Here is a 20,338-nt window from a genome sequence, read left to right as displayed (position 1 = left end):
AGGAAATATGCCCGCTAGCACATGCCTGCCTCCTAAGTTAGTTCGTGCAAAACAGTAACTTGGTATTGTTCCACTGATATCATTCCACTGATCTATGCAATTGTAAAACCTGGGTGTTTGCCATCTCAGCTATAAACTAATTTGATGGGTGAATGTTCTGCAATAAGACTTCCAGGACAAACCCCATCTATTACAGAATTAAATAGTTTGGGAATTTCAGGGGAAAAATTTATAGTAACAGCTTTTCTAGCCTTCTTCCCATTCTGGAAATGGGAAAATAAATGCTTTTCTCTATGGAGACACAGAAAAAAGGAAAGTTGCTGGCTCAGGATGTCTGGAAAGCTCTTGCTTAGCCACCTGATTTGCTTTGCCCATATTTTAGAGCAGCAATTTTCTTATTCTTCTACCCATTTGTACATAAAATAGCCATGTCAAACTGAAACACAAATACCAGCTGAGCAATGATAACTATTTCCATCCTTCTTACCTTAATTTAATGGCTCTCATATCTTGATGTTGGAGTTGAATTATTTTCACCCAACAGTACAAGTATTTAAAAAGACAGATCCACTTCATTTACAAAGATAAGATGAAAAAGACCCCTGAGGTGTAACACTACCAAGGGGTCTAAATATAGGAACAGGTAATAGAAACACCTTATTTCTTTCCCACTGTGTCTTCAAGTATTCATGAAAACAACTCCAGGCTCTTGCTCCTTTTTCATTTATAAAAGAGAATAGTATTTTTTCTATGACCCATTACTGTATCAGGGAATTTTAACTTAATCAGTGTTCTGGTCAGAATGCATGGAGATTTGTGCCATAGTACTTGCTGATAAATTCCCAGGTATGATGCCCATGGCAACCTTGAGACAGAATAGGGATACTGATTTCTATGGTTCACCTAAGTACCATCAATGGATCCTATTTAAGAGTTTTCTTTCCCTGAAAAAAGAGCAAATCATGTGAGCCAAAACCATGAGAAAACTGACATTTGAGTTCCCATAGAATTGGGAGCCTAAATTGTATTAATTGTTAATCAGTTCTTTAAATATGCATTAGAAGAATGTTTTTGGCAGTTATTACATCAGTTCAGTCTATTCTGTTTACACAGCCTCTCTTAGCCTTTTGATGTTTTAGTTATTGAATTACTCCTTCAGTCAGAAGTGTATTTATTGCACATAGACTTATTTAAAGCTGATATGAGTTACTCATACTGCAAAATTTGCCAGAAAAACATTCAGAAACATAAGCTTCTGCTGGTAGCTTCAAAAACAAAACCCTACAGACTCGTATTTAAGACTTCTTAAACTGAAATGAAGGGAGGGGTAGCTTTTACACATTTTGCTACTGAATCATTATGTTGTTTATGAAAAACAAATGAATCTTCAAAACTAACCAAATACTGAGAAACAGAAGCGAGAGCCAAGTTCTGGTTCTGATCCTGGAAGACAACAGAGCTGCTGTCCTGGAGGCTGTCATTCAAAATAACCTCTCAACTGCACGGTCCAGTACTGTGCAGTTTCCCTGCACCCCCTTTTACTATTTTTATTGGTCAGAACCTCTTATCTCTGAATAAATCTTGCTGTGTCCCAGTACCAACAGGCCTGATGCAAACGGAGACTGCGTTACATTTAATGTACAGTTCTCAGTACAGTTCTTGGAGAACAAGCACGACAGATGCTGCAAAAGTATCCCTAGCCTTCCTCGCCCTTTCAAAAGAGAGGCCAAAGATGAGAGAATGTGTTTTCTAACATAGACATTATGACATCAGTTGGAAGACGGGGAATTTAAATTGTTCTTGGGTATGAAGAAGGATAGGGAAAATGGACTCTTTTTGTCAACAGTAACCTGTTGACTTATCTTTAACTTGCAGTCCATGATAATCTGCAGAACTTTTCCTGTTTTATTGCTGGCTTAGCAAAGTTGCTCTTCATTCAACACTGTTGCATTTGACCATTTGATTTTTCTTTCCTCGCTGTGATTCATATGTCTTTGAACTTTGTGTTATTGGTTTGAAACTGGTTTTTGTATACTGAGATGATTTTAAAATTCTAATTATGTCCTTCAGAGTGCTTGCAATTCCTCCCAATTTAGTGTTATCCACATTTTTTTAAATTTTATTTTTCACTCCACAATCCAAAGACTTAGCACTATAATTATGTCAGGCCCTGGAACAGACCTATGCAAAGCCCTTTCATCTTCTTTTAGCTGATAGAAAACTATTGACAGCTCCTCTTTTAAATAAGGTCACACTCCTATTTGTACACCCACTTTACAGTAATTCCATCTGCACCAAATCTCTTCAGTTTGCCTAAAGAATGTCCTATAAGATCATATTAAAAGCCTTAATAAAGTAAAGTAATTTCTACTTTTTCATGTTTGTTTACAATGGGGAAAAAAAAAAGATTACACTGGCTGAATGTGACTTGCTCCTCATCAGAAGCAGCTGATGTAGGTTTCTCACTTTCTAATTCGCTAGCTGCTTACAAGATTATTGTTAGCAATTTGTTCCAGTGTCTTATGAGTTGTCAACTTTCAGCTGATTGGCTATAATTGCATAGTCTGTATTTTTCCTTTAACTGTAATATATATCCTTTGTTCTCCCAGTTCTCTAGTTTCCCACACATTCTCCTCAGGTTCTCAGAGTTAGTTGTTGATGCTAAGATATTCCTTCCGTGATATAACCTTTACTTAAAAGTTCCTGATTCCCTTTAGTTTCAGTACGTCTGGCTTATATATATTTGTAATATAGTTCTTCTATTCCTGTCAGTGTTTGCATTCACATTTGGCAATATTAACTGTCTTACTAGCATAAAATATTAACAATATTAACTGTCTATTAACTGTCTGATAAATTTTAAATTTTTCTTTGAAAACGGAAACCAAAGAATATAATGTTGACTTCAGTCTATCATTTGCCTTTCATTACTTGCTCATCCCTCCCATTAAGTAATGGACTTATATTCTTCCTTTTATCTTCTTAATCTTTACATCTTGTATGGCTTACAAAACAGATGGAAATTAAACAGTAAAAGATAATTTCATCTGATGTTTATATGTGCAAACATATTTGTACCCTAATGCACTAAAATTTCTGTAAGTGTTCAGCAACCCTTGCAAAAACCATGGAAGTACACTCCTCTGCAGAAGTTAAAGGTAATCCATTAATCATTGTGGGGGAACAAATAAGCATTTGTTCCAAATTACTCTTTGAAATGAGAGAAGCTGGGACAAATTGATGAGTGCAGTTGCACAGCAGTGAATATATCTGTAGAGAAATGTCAAAAAAAAAAAAAAGTTGTAATTTATAAATGGTGTCGATAAGAGAAAGCCATGATTTTCTCTTCCATCTTTCAAATCTGAGTAGCATTATCTCAAAAAAAATTGCAGGAAAAAGAAACAATTCTTGCCCATTTTAGCTTTACTAAAAAATGTTTATAGATAGTAATATATCACAATAAAGGGAATAGGGTGAAGGTATTTTGAGCAACTGTTCCCCTGCATCACCAAAATAAATCTTGAGGAAAAGTACTGGAAAAGCAATACATTCAACATTTTAAAAGAAGGCTAGAGATGCAAGGAATGTGCTAGAGGGGTTAACCCATTTGCACCGAAGAGGTGGAAGAATCTGACAAGCAGGTTGAATACTATAGAGAAAACATCGTGAGGAAGGGAAATAATATTATTAGTTTATCAGAGCTGTATAAAATCAGAGGGTAATGTCTGTTGCATAGAACAATAGTCAGTTTAAAAAGTTGTTTCATCTGAGGTGATTTACAGCTTTCAGTGTAAAAAACATGCCTAGAAGGTCTGGATACTGGCACATGCACAGAAAACTCAAGTTTACTGCTACAAGCTGTTTTTACTAAAATAAATTTGGCAGAAAGACTGTCATGGGGATGGATATCTAAGCTGTTAATTGAATGTGAACAAAATTATAGTATCCAGATGCATCCAATCAAATAAACAGCAAATGTAGAGTGTTCCCACAAGGTATACAAATGTGTTTGGAGGGTTTCTATAGGTACGTGTGGGGGAATACATTAACTAAAATATTTCTAAAAGCAGACACTTAACTACAGGCTATGATTTTAACCTGCCATGCAGTATGGTTCCTAGTACATCATCCTTTTCTGTGTGTTATATGTGGCTATTGTAGGCTAATAACATTAATAGATTCTCTTCAGAGCCTGAATTATTTAGCAAAATGAAGCATGTTTTATGCAGGATGAAGTGTCCTCGACATTGAAAGACTTTTGCTGAATATCTGTCGCATGAACAAGCTGTCAAATACTTATATACTATACTGATGTGAAAACTCACTGCTGACTTCTATTTCTGAAATCAAATGTCATGTGGTTTATCCAAATTTGATCTCTTATGTCATTTAGTGTTTGGAATTAGGGTACTGGCTAGGCCCTGTCTTGCAGTTTTCCAAAATGGATCTTTGAACACATAGTCAATAGAGATCAGCTTTGTTAGTATGTTGTAACAGTTGAAGCCTTGGTAGGAAAAGAGCATAAGTAGTTGGCTACTCATCACAAATCATATCAGTGTTGTTCTGCTGGCTCAGAGCTCTCGGTCTATTAAGCAGTAGACAGCATCTTCCTCCTTTTTTCTTATATTGTAAGACAGGAAAAAAGATAACTGTCCTTGTCTATAGTGTTGATAATGTTTCACATACCTATCATATCCCCTTTTATTCATCTCCTGTAAGGTAAACTGTTTTTATCCTTTCAATTTCTCTCCATACAAGAGACGTTCAATTTGTCTTATCCTGCTTCACATCTTTTTCTGAACTGCCTCTAATTCTGTAATACCCTTTGTGCAAAAAGGTATGACCAATACTTTGCACAGTATCCTAAAAGAGGCCTCACTATGGATACTTGTAATGCTAAGTCTGTTTGTATGTATAGCCTATATTAACTTTTCCTGCATTTTTTTCTGTCTTTCTGGTTTTGCTCTATTTTGGAGCTGATTCTTGAAATAACTTTATTTAGGTATATAAAGTTCACATTGCTACATTTCTTTTCTATACACTGGCCTCAGCATGTTGCAGTTAGGATCATGACCAGAAGCAGAACGCGCATGAGCAGTTTTTGTCAGATTATTGAATCAAAAGGGTTTGGAGTGCTCACATAAAGGGAGCCTTACTGTATTTGGCACTCTTGCTGTTATCCTTAGGAGGTGGAGTGAAAATGGGGATTGAGGGAACTCAGAACATGACTAGGACTTATTAGGTAGTACTCTGCCTGCTTGCTTTACAGATTTTTTTAGTTTTTAGCACAGTTGATTGGGTAATTTTGACAGACCCCTAATTCAGTTCTAAGAAAACTAAATCTAATTGTTACACAATGTAATATAAGCAGTTATTTATGAAAAAGAAACTAATGTAGAGAGCACCATAGAAACATATTCTTAAATTCAGCAATAGCATGGCTTAATTTACATATTAATTCACTGTAATTCTACCAAGTCAACTCCTGATAATTATATTATTAGCCTGTTTAATCACAGTAAACATGTCTTGTTTCCCCTCTCTCCCACAGAGTTCAGTGTAAAGATTGCAAACAAGTATGTGAAGCTCTACTTCCTCAGACAGAGCAACTTTGTATATTGTGGTCGTTTGGCTAGGATATGAAAAGTTCAAGGACAAAAAATGACCTTGATAATTTATAGAGGAACAAAAATCAGCTTAATAACATCTATTCTACATTTTACAGGAGGAACATGTCTTGTGGGAAACCAACATCATGACTAGGAAGGAATGGGTCAAAGTGGATATACAGCTACCAACAGGGCTAGAAAAATTAAAGGTATGAATGAAAAAGGCATGCGCTCAATTTTTGAAGATGCTTTACCTTATTGTTTATAAAGATTCTAGGAAACTTAGAAAATTGTTAAAATGAGATGTATCCCAATGGTCTTGCTGTTCTTCATTGCTTCAATGTGAGTGAAGCTCTCGTTATAGCTCAGCAAAACATCTACACAAACATCACGTGTTGAAGCTGCTGATCTTTAATAACATGCAAGAAAATTAATACAGATGTCACCATATTTTAGTTAGTCATCTGAATCCATCTCAGGTGTTACAAACTCATTTATATATAAATGGTATTAAGTGAGATGACGTGAATGATATATGTGGGATTTCAGTGAAATGATGTAAACCCGTAATTGTGAGAGAATTTCTTCCCCTTGAATTTTGAAGCATAGAGAGGAACGTAAAGTTGCAACTACTTAATTCTTAAATTAATCTACAAGTTTCTATTTTAAGTAATTTTACATTTATTTTTCACAATTCTGTAAATAGCCATCATATATTTCTATCTCAACAATCAGCTGAAAATGTAAGCTCTGTGAAAGGATGAAGACTAAGCCTGCTGCAGGAATTGACGTTTTGACATACATTAGAATGAATGCATTTCAGCAAGCTAGTAGGTTATAAGTACCTGTTGTTGCCTGTCTCTCCTTTTCCCACAAGGACAAGTGTGAATAAACAACCAGATGTGTAATAAGACTATCTATAGTATCAAAAACAAAATAAACAAAAGGCTGCTGAGGTTGCATGTATATATGTAGAAAGCCAAAACCATGCATTCTCATACAAAGACATCAAGGACCAATTGTGCTTAGAGAAGGAAAGATACTATCTTTAATTATGTGACAATGTGATGTTTTCAGCACAGCATTTTGCTGTTTGAACCAGTAGAGAATGGATAGTATTAGAAGGCTTTTGTCATTTTGAAGAAATTGTCTGTAGTGGAAGATAATGACATGTATCCTATCATACCTATTTCTTAGAAAGAAGAATGCCTCTTGAGATTTCACTCCAACCTAATTCCCAGGCTTCAGGGAGTGTGTAGACCCTTCTGCTTATGCCCCAAATCACGTCTGTTCTAGTTTCCTTCTGTTTTGTCAGGTACTCTTGTCCAGCTTTCCTTCCACTGTGCTTTCCACCTCTGGCACATGACTACTTTCTGAGACTCGCGCTCTGGTCATGTCCCAGCCCGTCAAAACCCACAACTCCGTTTTTGATTTGTGCCTCCAACTCCTGCTTTTTTGTCTCAGTGCTTTCTTTCATTGCACTCTTCCTCTTTCTGATGAATCCAAGCTTGTTTCCATCTCCTTGCTGTTTTAGCTGAGGTAAAAGAAACTTAGAGAGCAAAAGTGGGGTAATCTCCTTGCTTTGAGAGCCAGCAGAGCTGGGCTCCAGAGCAGCCAGGAGCAAGAGATGTTCTTCTGAAACTTCATTGCTCTAAATCAGCTTGTGTAAAAATCCGTTCAGCGCAAGGGAACTCTGTCAGAGAGAGAGAAATGTTCCTTGAATCTCTGGGTCTATGCCAATAGTAAAATAAGCAGGGCCAGGGCACACGCCTAAGATTGGCATGCAACAGTCCATATAATTGAAACATTAGCATGACCCCTAGCAAGGTTTTAATGCAAGAAAATGGGCCATCTCCCAGACAGTGCCAAGTTCAAGGGTTACCAGCATGCAGGGACCAATCCCACTGCATAGACTGGATGCAACCATTTTATCTTAAGTGACGACACAGGTATCAGTTCTCAAGCTATGCTGTGCCAGTTGCTGTCCAAGGACAGTCCCCAGGCCATTTTATTCACCTGTGAGTAACTGAAAATTTTTCTCTTGGGCATCTGCAAAATGAGGTTCTGAAGAGACTTCAGAGTAGAAGATGGAGTCTTTAGGATATTACATTTCAGGTCACTCTTCTAAAGCACATGGGCATTGCAACTTTTTAGCCAAATGGTTATGAGATTAGGAGTTTTTCTTTAAAATAGGTTTTTACTTAACTTCGTTCTCAGAATTCTTCAAACCATTTTAGCTGAAAATTTTCAGAACCTGCCGTAGTCCTACAGAATTTCAACTTCTGATTTGAAATTTGTCATGGTTTTGTAATGGAAAGTATGCAGTGCTTTTTACAGGTAGAACATTACTGTTTTATGTAAATAAAAATCACTTTCTCTCTGTTGTCTGTTAATGCAAATATTTTAACTGTAACAATCCACAGCTTACATTTAAAGGAACACTCCAGAGCAGGGCAGGTTTCATCTGTCTGAATAGCATCCAGCTCTTGGACACTACACCACCGAAGCCACCAGATTTCTGCTCCTTAGAAGAATTCACCTGCACTGATGGGCAGTCCTCGGAGCCTGGATCAGCCTGTGACTCTCACCCAGATTGTTGTGACGGCAGCGATGAGAATCCAGCAGCCTTCTGTAAGTGAATTGCATTGCCTTAGAAGGGTGCTGTGCTGAAGAGTATTGTGAAACCTAAACAGGTCTATCCAACAAATGGCTAGAAAACTTATTTATTATTTGATTAGTTTCTTTTCCCCAGAATATTTAATTATGTACAGGTCAGTGACATTTTTCTTCTTCCCATTGCTTTCTATTTCTCTGTCTGGCCTCAGCAATATGTTTTGGATTCAGATAGTAATTTTTCAAGTATCTGCAGAAATGCAACATTTTGCATATTTTTGCTTAAATATATTCCCTACATATAACGTTTAGAACCTCTATTTCCCCAGTTTGAGAGGGACTGAAATATGCCTTGGGATTTGTTGTTTGAACAGTCTGGAGAAGAGGAGGCTGAGGGGAGACCTTATTGCTCTCTACAACTACCTGAAAGGAGGTTGTAGTGAGGTGGGTGTTGGTCTCTTCTCCCAAGTGACTAGCAACAGGACAAGAGGAAATGGCCTCAAGTTGCGCCAGGGGAGGTTCAGGCTGGATATTAGGAAAAAGTTCTTTACTGAGAGAGTGGTGAAACACTGGAATAAGCTGCCCAGGGAGGTGGTGGAGTCACCATCCCTGGAGGTGTTCAAGGAACGTGTAGACATGGCATTGCAGGACATTGTTTAGTGGTCATGGTGGTGTTGGGTGGATGGTTGGACTTGATGATCTTACAGGTCTTTTCCAACCTTAATGATTCTGTGATTCTGTGAACACTTTTCTAATTTAGATTGTCTGTGAGTTATTGTCAGAAAATGCATTAGGTGACATGATATTTGCATGGTGGTACAAATCACGATACAAATCGGCTACCTTTCGGAAGCTACATCTTATTCATGATATTTTCAATTGAAGGTAACTTTGCTTAGAAGCCACAGTTTCTACTGTACAATCAAGAGTAAAAGAAAATAATTAAAATTACTGGAAGATGTCTATAATAATTCTGATACATTTGAAAGTAGCTTTAGAGACCCTATCACTTCTAAAATGAATATTATACAGTGTACATCTGTATGTATGTTTGCCTGTGGTAGTAACACTGAAATGTATGTTGCAGATGAAAACTGTGCACACATTTAAGATATTGGTGATGATATGTATTGCCGCTGTGAGATGCAAATTAAAATTTCCTGTATCACTCAAGATAGCAGGATGAAGAACGCTAATAATGTTTTATTTTTGAATTTCTTGAAAAGACTTTAGGAACTACGAGTTTTTTTTTTTTTAACTTGCAGCCTGAACCTTTAATCTTTTAAATTACCTTAATAACCATGCAGGAGCCATCTCTGAAACAAGTAATATGTGCAAATGTTGAAATCACATTTTTATATAGGGAGGTTTATACTGTTTTATCTCTGGGTGGAATCTAAGCCAACATTTAAGTCTATAGGGGTTCCGCCTCTGAGATCTGTTTTCCTTTTTTACAATACTTGACCCTATGTTACTAGCTCGGTGTGTTTGCTGGTAGGAGTGCGGAGAGCCCTCTCATGCTCTTTAGAAGGAGGAATGGAATGAAAGTGAATAGTACTTTATAAATTGGACTTTATTTCTCAGCAATTTAGTGTTCCCACTTCAGTAACAATGTGAGAGAATTGTGGTGAATAATGACTGGGAATATAGAAGAATAATTTTAAGGTTTAAAAAGAGGATGAAAAATAATTGTCCCAGTTGAAGGGTAGCTTTTAATAGTATTACACAAAGTGAAAAGAAAGATAACTCTAAACACTTACAGGCAATTATATTTTGCATGCAGTGCACTACACTTTCTTATTTTATTTTTGCCCCTGTGCCTCAGACACTGGACAGTGGCACTGGGTAACCAAAAGATTTACAAATAACCTAGATACAGTCAGTATCTTAGAGTTAAAGAAAGATCACAGTGGACTCACTCTTCAGAATATTGCTTCCATCATGCTCATATGGATGGGTCAGAAAAACTGGAGAGTGGGCAGAAGAAAGAAAAGTCAGAATGACCTGAGGGTCTCAACACTGTCCTTTGTGGCATGTCCAAAATTAGGGTGCTGGGGCAAGGACTGATGGGCGGCCCAGCCAGTGCAAAACCCTCTTTGATAGCTCTGCCTAGTGCTCCACTATCCGCTGCTGCTTCTGCAGTTAACTTTGGTTTACTACATGGCACTGATTCTCTACTAACTCCTACTGTATTTCAATTTAAAAAAAAAAAAAAAAAATCACACTCAGTTGAACCTGAGACATAGGGATTGTGTGCTTCACTCAGTGTTGAGGCATTCACAGTTTGAAGATGTATCATTTTGTTGGAGCAGTGCACAAAAGTGTACTCATCCTCTCAAAAAAGAGTGAAAAAAGGTGCTTTTCTAAAATATAAGTAACCCATAGCAGTTGCATGTTGCTCTGACTACTGGCTGAGAAGAAAAAAAAGAAAAAAATAGCCATCTTTAAAATAACAATAACTGGTTTTAAAGTTGGCCCATTTTAATGGCTAATATTTTCTTGGATACTTCACACACTCCTTTTCAGGAAAGAGGACCCTAAAGGTGGAATTTAGCTCTTCAGAAGTTTGTTTGGCTTAGAAAATTCATCTTTCTGACACTTTCTGCAGTCTTGAACAAAAGAGACCTAAAGGAAAAATCATCCTTTATTTCTGCCCTTTGTTCTTTTCCTCCTATTATGTACATTTTCCACATGATCTTGAAATTGTCCTCCGTCATACTTGGAGTGCACTGCATTTATTCACACTAGTTTTCAGTAAAAATTCCCACCTGGTACAATAATGCATATTTTAGCCTCTATTCTTTTAGGTATTTTAGCACCTCTCCTTGGACACACCCTCAATAGTTTCCTCTTATGAAGTACTCTCATGTACTGAAGGAGCTGACAGATCTCCATACTGAATGAAAAGGCAGACAGCTGTTCCTTAGCAATGTGAAGGATTTCCCTCTTCTTTGAGGATTTTCTTTGCTCCATTAAAATGGGGAAGGAAAAATAATGTTTCTTTTTGCTCACGTTAACTTGGCATGAATGGTCTTATAATAATGCAATTTATTACAAGAACAAATACATATATGTTTTCCAATGTAGCCATCTTTGAGTAGTTTTTTTGAAATCAATGAATCTAATTAAGTTGCAAATTATGAAATTAATGTTTTTAATATTAAATTCTACATTTTCATTATGTCTTATTTGACACCATATATTTGAGATCACTTCTAAATTTCTTATTTCACAGTGACCAATAATAAATTATCAAAACCTAGTTAATGTATTCAAAACAGAGAAAGTAAGATACAGTACTTAGATCATTTGAAGGATTAAAAAGACCCCTTTCATGCTGATGCCTTTTCTTTATTTCCTACCTAATATAAAGGAAGTTTTTCCCTAAATGCCATGCCAAATAACAAATATTTCAAGCACTATACTTACTATTATTATACATTATTTATATGTAACATACACAATACATATAAAAACATCACAAATGAATCAGTAGCTAGCAATGCGAGCAACTTGGCAGGAAGTCTAGGAAGTGCTTGCTATTTTCAAGTGATACCACTCTTTGATACAGTAGTGTTTCTGGAAATTGCCTAGTCATCAGCATTCATGCAGATTCAAAACGATTGTGGGGTGGACATCCTACAACTATTTCTGAAAGAACATCACCTTCCATTTAGCCTAATTAGAAGCTTCCTTAAAACACTTGTCTTTAACTCTTCTGGTTTTAATTTAAATTAAAATTCAAATATTTCAAATTTAATATTATTAATTTAATATTATTAAAGTAATATTATTAATTAATATTATTTTAAATTTAAATATTCTCAGCCTTTCATAGGATTTGTATAATTTATGAATAGAAAATACGTAGAATGAAGGGAACTTGTATAATTTTAAAGCTGTGTACCTTTTTCCTGCATTTCATTTACAGTAAAACAATTTACAACTGCAAATCCTTGAAACCTTCTACAGCAGATGAACACATATGCAAATCCTTTCATTACCATTCAACTTTAAAGAAGAAAGAACATTTTTTAGTTTGAAGCTTTTGTTTTACTACACATTTATGTGTTTCCTGTGACACATTAATTGTATGGGATTGTCAGTATCTGTCCATTAATCTTGTATGTTAATGTGGAGAAAAAGAAGCTACACCCGTATTATTTTCACAGACTTCTTCATTGCTTATGAACACTGTGTAGCATTGCCTTTGTGTTTCACCCAAACAGTTAACTCAAAGTAAGCGTACTCTCTGCAGACCCAGGGTCAACATGAGATTCTCTTAACACCACCAGTCTCTTAACCCTAAGCAAGGTAACTGAGTAGTTTCAGAAGGAGATGGGGCTGTCTCACCTAAGGGACTAGAGTGTTACCAGAGATCTGTCTAATGACTTATGACATATGGAAGTTCAGGCTAGATGACCTATGGCCTTCTGTCATCTTTCTGCATGAATCCTTTAACAAACTCTAGATAAATAAAACTGATCACAAACTGGTAGGGAACGTGCACGGATAGTCAGTAAGAAGTTATATGCATAACCCTTCCCTTTCCCAAAATGACATTAAACGTTAGCCAGAAATGGCAAAATATTCATGATAAAGTAATCACACAGAGGTGCTTTGGTCACTTTGGTACAGATGGTTTATACCCCAAATTCTATAGGAGCTAGGGTTCTCCCACACTGAGCAAGGGTAGCAGCCCTCCTCATTCAATACTGTTGGTCAGAGAAACACCAACCTGATGGAGGACAAAGTGTGTGTTCCCAGTTGTGTTCATTTGATTGAGCTGCCAGAGTAGGATTGAAAAGCTTCATCCAGTTGCAGGCAGGCAAAGTTGAAGCAATGTTAATTGGCTCATAACCCAGCCTAGCTAACAGGACTGCTTTGTTTTTCCCCCAGGAGGAGCTGGTATAGGTAGAGGAAGCTAGTCGAAGAAAAAACATTTCCATTTAACCTCCCAGCGGTCTTGGAATATGTGCTTTGTTTCCTGCTTCTTTTTTTTAAAAAAACATGTGGAAAAATGGATTATATTATTTGAAAAATATTTCCAGTGTATTTTATGGCTTTAATAAGATCCACTTGTTTCTTGAAATTCAAGGAGATGAGTTTGGCGAACATTTTTTTCTCCCAGTTACACCCCGGTGTCATTGCTTTTGCAGAACTGGTGTACTAATTTCCTCCTTGACTAGTTGAGATATACTGATAAACCCACATGAGAAAAAGAAAAAAGATTATTTTTCAAATTTAGCTTGTTATTAAAATAAATGCAGGTTGTTGTTTCCTTTCTAATTTCCTCTCTGTTTTGCTGAATTATAAATAGATGAATGTCTAAAAATTAGAATTAACTGGTTTTGCTTTACAAATGTGCAAAATATTTCTGCAATTTGAATCCAGTGGAATCTTCCCGGTGAAAAAAACCCATAAGCTCTGGTGGTTAGAGGTGCAGTAGGAAAGGACATAATATAGCAGAAATATGCTTTACATCTGTTTAACTTACGTAACTGCAGGATGACTCCTCAAAAAATATATGTTGTGCAGTCACTTGTTTTCCAACTATGGATAGTGAAACATTCCCTATAATCACTTGAAGGTTCAAATAAAAATATAGAAAAAGGTTCTGAATAATAGAAATTATGCACTGTTTTGATGGGAAAGGAGCATTTCTCAAAGTTTATTATTGTTTGAGCAATGAAAAAATACACTGAGAAACTGTCTCACTTGGAATTGGGTTTCAGTCAAAGCACAGAACTTTTTTCTTCAAGCTTGATTAAACTTTCACAAGCACTCCTTAAGTTTTTAGAATTAAGTAGGGATAAAATTTAAGTCAAACTGTTGTCTGAGACAATTGGGTTTCACTCACATTTATAGCCTAGCTATTCCCTAATATATTAATACTTTTAAAAATGAAGTATCACTTTCAGAAACTACATATGGTGGAACACTTGGGCTTGGTAAGTGACTCTGGCCCAGTGTCTCTGCACAACTGGATGTTTGTATAGAGCTTGTAATTGTAAAAACACAGGTGCAATGAAAAATAGTAGCATCTAAAACGTGGTCAACATTACCACATTTAGTTAACTGGAGACGCATTTTTTTATCCCCCCCCCCCAAAAAAAAAAACCCAAACCAAAAACACATCACCATGAATGTTCTTGCTACCTTTGTAATTGTGTTCAGACTTGAATAAAGTTTTTAAAATGACCAGGCAAAATAATTTGATTTGGAATAGTGTCCTTTTGTGTGTGCATGTATTTTTTTTCCACTGCTTGTATATTCAACATAAAAGATGATGTTTATACATTTCTTTCCAAATCAATAGTGTTAGAAGAAATTGTACTAGTGGCTACCAATGTAAGAAATGGTGATTTCATCAGAATTCTCTCTTTCCTGTTGACCATCAAGGGCAGTGATGAGTTCCATCTGATCACAGCCTTGCTGCTTCACCAATTCTTTTAGTATACAATTTCCAAATGTAACTTCAATAGTCAGCTTTTCATGATGAGCCAGGGAAAAACCCTGAGCCTGGTATTGAGCCACGTTAAATGGCAACAGACCTTGTGTCATCAGCACATGAAAGGTGTTGTTCTTCATATTGTGATAACAACTCTTCTCGTGGTCCTAAGTACTTGTAGTTAAAAGAAAATAATAATTAAAAACAAAATACTCCCATGCCAAATATCTTATTGAGCTGTAAAATAATAATCATTAGTACCATATTGATTTCTCTTTCATATTTAAACCATTATTTTAACTTTGGTCTGGCATTTTCCTGCAAGGAACAGGTTTTCGATTGCTTAGTATACAACAGAGTAAGTTCTTTGTGTCTACGTGGTCATTTATTGATGTCTTTTTGGATATTACTATGCAGCTACTGCAGTCAGCATCTCATGCAGAAAACCTTTTGCAGGGTTTAGGGAGGCCTGAGGAAAGAAATGTTTAAGCAAAGAATGTTTGCTTTTTTGTGTCATATTGGTTCTCTCGAGATTGCTTAGCTAAGGAAAGCACAATGCCTAGACATAATTAACATACAGGAAAACAGCTTAGTCTTGGATATCAATTTGCATATTCTACCTTAATGTATTAGGAATTGAAGTCTAATTAACAAGGTACCTTGTCAAAAGCATGAGAATTATGTAATTAAATAAGTTAAACAAGTTTCATGTTTAACTAATATACTGCACTAAACAGAAAAGCATGCTCCATTGAATTTTAATGTATATAGTGAGTCCAGATAAGAGACACTGATATTTGTACCTTAGGATTTAACTGCTTTATAACCTCTTTATACCAGGAAAACCTTTACTATGGAGCTTTACTATCGTGGTGCTTCAACAAAGATGCATTTCATTTTGGTTTTGTACAATCTGAAAATTGGAGTAATATGTATAATCACGTCTGAAGTTGATAAGATAGGATAAATGTGCCATGAAGTCTGAAAAGTGCCAAGTATAGTTCAAAAGCAATTTTTACAATTGTGATAAGTGACCCAAAGAGTTAAGTGTAGCAGTTTGTGAAGATGTTCTGGACTAGGAAAGAAAACTCTTAGATTACACTATTTTCTTATCAAAATAATTAATTTCGCTCAAGAAATGAAAGAGTGTGTGAGATTGTTATACAGTTTAAGTTGGTCTAATCCATACCAACTGAGAAAATGGTCTTTTACTTCGCAATAAAAATTTCAAGGAAACCTAAATAATTCATAAATCTAAATCTCATTTTCAGAAATAAATTAACTGGAAGCTTAATTCATCTTTACTTTCAGTGTATTTAAGGCACTAAATACATTTGATATTTTTCCACACATTCATAATTAACTTTGCAGTAAAATTAATCTTTTAAAAATATATAATATTACTTTCATAATCTAGCCACAACAGGTCTCATCTTTAATCCGATATAGTTTATTCTCTTGTAGGTGGTTTCTTTCATGGTTCTGAGTTTGATTTAGAGGAGAAGGGCCTGCCTGATCTGTTACCTGTATTCTAGAACTTTTTGTCCATCTGAATAGTCTGGATTTCAGCGAAACATAGTAGGGCTTCTTTAAGACTCCTTGTACATCCAAGTACAAAATAGTCATCGTTCTGGTGTTGAACTGTTGCAGTAAATTCAACTTAATGATCACTTACTGTTGTTCTTTTTACAACAGCTAATTACACTATATGTGATTTTGAGACTGACCTCTGTGGATGGAAGCCACTAGGCATAGGTGATGCTGACTGGAACATAATGAAAGAACAGGCTCCCCTTGACAGGAGGCTCCCGGGCGGAGGTCATACAACTAATACTGCACATGGTGAGATTTCCTTTATTGTTATTATTTTCCTCCTTCTGTGATGAGTATTTGCACTTGTAAATGGTGACAGACTGATAATAAAAAACTGGTTTGAAATGGATTCTACATAGTATGTATATAACATAGGTAATGTTACAGAAAGCTAGTCTTTTGGGAATGCTCTTTCTTAGATGTGATTTGGTTACTATGCCTTTGTAACCTTCATTTTCTGCTGGGACAATCAATGAGGTATAAGACTTGATCCAGCCTTCAGTTTTTTGAGATACTGACCTTTGAACTGACATAGCTAGCTTTGTTCACACATATCATAAGCATCTTTGTACCCAGTATTCACATGGGGCCATTCTTGAAAATACTATTTGGACAAAATGTCACTGTAGCTTTTTGAAGAGTGCAGGTAAATTACTCAGTTTTGTCTGGAAAAAATAGAGCGAGTGTAATGTCCTTTGAACAGTTGTTCTTCTTTCAGCCCATGTTGCTATATAATGCATTCAGCTAGAAAAAGTTTATTCCAGTAGAGGGCTGTTTTAAAGTATTTTTCCAAAATAAAAATGTTATTACAGCATACTGTATAAAACTAAAACTGCCTAGAATGTTTGTCATTATCAAATAATATTGGCAAATATTCTTTATTTAAAGAATAATTTTATTAAATTTAATAAAATTTTATTAAATCAAATAAAACTATTAAATAAATTAAATTTTATTAAACTCTAATTTTATTAAAATGTATCTATTACACTGCTTCCAGTAGAGATTAGATTACTTTAAAATCTGGGTTACAGTCCAATACCCTTTTAAGTTAAATTTTTTAAATTATGTATATCATCTTACAGCCAGACCTCCACACTTCTCTCCCATGTTCATGTTAAAGGAATGTGGAATATTAAGTATTCCACCTCAAGCGTTCAAAGGTAGAGGAATTGCAGGATTAAAATTCACCTAAGCAAACCCTAGTGGGGTATGAGTATGTGTGTGCATGCTATATAACGATTCTAACTGCACAATCATATGCCTTTTTTCCACTGGTCCCCAAGTGGTGAAGTGCACCAAAGTTGCTATTCACTTTCTCAGCAGCTATTTGATATTTCATTTCATTGTCTCTCTAGAGTGGCACTAGATCTGTGTTACTGCATTGCCTGCAAACATTACTGTGTCACAGCTTCCGAACTTCTCACAGCTCCAGAGAAGGGCACTGATATGCCTGTGTCTTTCCCATGTGGGTTATTCTAGGTGCTGGTGAGATCTGAGGTATAATGTGTTCATAATGAAGGCTGCTGGTAGAAACATCTGCTCTGCAGCCAAAGCAGCATGTTAAATTAGCCCATATGGAATTATGTGCTGCTGCTGCACTTAAGCTGCTTTGATACCTGAATCATTACAAGTTAGGTTCACTTCTTTACACGTTGCTGCAGGTTGAAGCCTCAAGCAGATCTTGAGGTTACCATGCAGCACTTCTGAAGCCCAGTAATGATGTATTCCCCATATGAGTTAATGCAAAGGTCTTTCTGAGGTGGTTTTGTACCCCTCTATCACTGTGCCTGCTACAGCCTTATCACTGCTTTAGAATTAGGCTTCCAGAATTTGAGGAAGTTTTGCCAACATTAAATCAAGGTCCTTCAGGTTGCAACAGTTGCTTGTGATACCACAGAGTGTTAGTCTCTCTTCTCTCCTGGGGAGGGCAGCAGCAAATTTTGATTAATGAAGATCTTAACAAGGCTGCTGTAGGGCCTCAGCTGCAAATTAAAAGAGGATCCTTTGAAGTACCCTTGCATTCCAATGAGGGGAGCTTCCCTCGCACTGCAGAGCGCAGCACGCCTGTCTATACAAGGAGCTGTAACGGTCACCTTTTTGTGCCAGCCTTGCTAAAGCAATGCGATTATTCACATGGGGCTGGACTTAACCCTCTGCTTCATTATGTACCCATGGGAAAAAAATGGCTAAGGAGTATGATTGTGGCAGCACAAAAGCTGATTTTCCAAGATGCAAGGCAATATGTGTAATATCAATGCGCAAACAAGACTAAGCCTTTAGTGTTGTTTTGCATAGACTTTCATGAAAAAGTCTCAGTATTCAGCAAAGGCAGCACTGACGGCATTCAAAATATGCTGCTTTAGGGCCCCTTGAAGATGTTTATCCTTCCCTACCTTTGTCTGTAGCACATCTGCTGTAGTTCAAATCCAAAGGCAGTTCGTTTGCCAGAGTTCAGATTAGATCTTTAATTAAGCTTTCATCCCCACTAGCACAGACAACAATGTCAAGTCTGTGGACCCCATGAGAAAATAGAGCTTATTCCATTGGCTCCCATGGTCTGCAACATTGTCAGCATGCTTAAAACTGGCTGGGCTGTGTTGACAGTGAATACTGTACCCTAAAGGAAATTAATTTTTGTTCTAAATTTGGTTTGAAACATTATTTAAGCCAATTAAAATGCGTCCTTTAGGAATCCCAGCTGAGATCTATGCTTTTTGATCTTCAGGGTGCTCTGTGTTGCAGCTCCCGCACTCCCTTTGCTCTCCCAAGCTTGTGCGGAGAGCAGAGGGGCACCGTGCAAAGGTGGTGGGAAGTAGTTGTAGTGTTTGGAGGATGGAGGTCTTAAGGCTTTTGCCTAAAGAAGACAGATAAAAAAAATACATCCAGTGGGTCTGCACAGTAAAGGCCTCGCAGAAGCAGCAGCTGAACACCCTTTGCAGTGCTCTGTATTTACTTTCTCAGGTTTAAGTGCTTGCAGGCACCCATGTCAGGGTGGCCTTAGCAATGGCTGCCCAAATTCCCTTTTTTCCTTCCCCCTCTTTCCTCATCTTTGCGCTGAGGCTTGTTAATTTTACTGTGAAGGAAAGAGAGAGGGACACTTAGCAATTCTATTTTGTCTTTGCCTACGTAGACACTGGTTGTCACAGCCTGTTACAACACCCTCCTCATTATCCACAGAGACTGAACTGAGGCAAAGCTGTTTCGTCTGTTTACATTTATGAATAAATTTTATGTCCCTCATGGAGCACATAGTTAGCTCTCTGAGGTAGCTATTTGCCATTGGAGCATGACATATTTCTCATGTTTCTTTGATTTTTGTTTACAGGAGCATTCATTTACTTCAGTGGATCACATCAGATGAACACAAAGATGTCCATGTCTCATCTGGGGAGCCCTTTCCTTGTCAAGCTGTCCCCTGGGCTTTCCTGCTGTCAGGTAGTAGTTTGCTATTAACTGTCCCCACCTTTGTAAGCTATCACCCACCTGATATGCAGATACGGTATTCTTCATGCTGTAAGTGTTGCTGCAGAAAAACTGGCTCTGTTTCAGTACCAGTGGAAGGAGTTACAGACTAGTTCTTTGGAAGGAGGGAGATACAGCAAGCCTCTTACTCCTTTACTGGCAAATTTTTATATCCGATTATTATTCTTTCTAAAGCATCCACCAGGTGACTCAGATTTAAGGCTATGCTTCAGGTGACAAATATAGCTGGACAACAACATCAGGGCCATATCAACTCATAGTCAAAGCAGCCTGCCTTTTGAACAAATGCTGGCAAAGGGTCCCGCTGTCGTCTGCGGGCGGGAAATAGTCACACATCCAATGTCCCGTAACAGGAGACCTGTGATTAACTATAGATTAACTATATTGGTGTGACTGGAGAGAACTAGCTACCATGCCCCAGACACGTACTAAATATTAATTGATGGTTTGAGGAGGATGCTTTTTAAGCTGATCAGCGCAGTACTTGAGAGTTTACCTTGAAGTGCTTTTTTTGTCAAATGTCTTGTGGCTCTGTAGAGGAATGCAAAAGCAACCAGCCAGGATGGCAGTTGAACTGAGAAACTAG

At 36.9% G+C, this 20,338-nt stretch overlaps 1 protein-coding gene across 1 annotated transcript in view; it reads left to right on the top strand.

The window, feature by feature from the left end:
* The window catches only part of MALRD1 (MAM and LDL receptor class A domain containing 1), a 277,676-nt gene that overhangs the window by 26,659 nt on the left and 230,679 nt on the right, over positions 1 to 20,338 (top strand). The window contains exons 8-11 of the mRNA XM_059818810.1: positions 5,726 to 5,818; positions 8,033 to 8,240; positions 16,369 to 16,515; positions 19,595 to 19,704. Coding sequence (XP_059674793.1) covers positions 5,726 to 5,818; positions 8,033 to 8,240; positions 16,369 to 16,515; positions 19,595 to 19,704 — 558 coding nt within the window. The remainder of the gene's footprint in view (positions 1 to 5,725; positions 5,819 to 8,032; positions 8,241 to 16,368; positions 16,516 to 19,594; positions 19,705 to 20,338) is intronic.

The sequence above is a fragment of the Gavia stellata genome, chromosome 6 (assembly GCF_030936135.1).
Source record: "Gavia stellata isolate bGavSte3 chromosome 6, bGavSte3.hap2, whole genome shotgun sequence".
NCBI lineage: Eukaryota > Metazoa > Chordata > Aves > Gaviiformes > Gaviidae > Gavia > Gavia stellata.
Note: the sequence above shows the minus strand (reverse complement) of the source record. Positions and strands in the feature narration are given on the sequence as shown.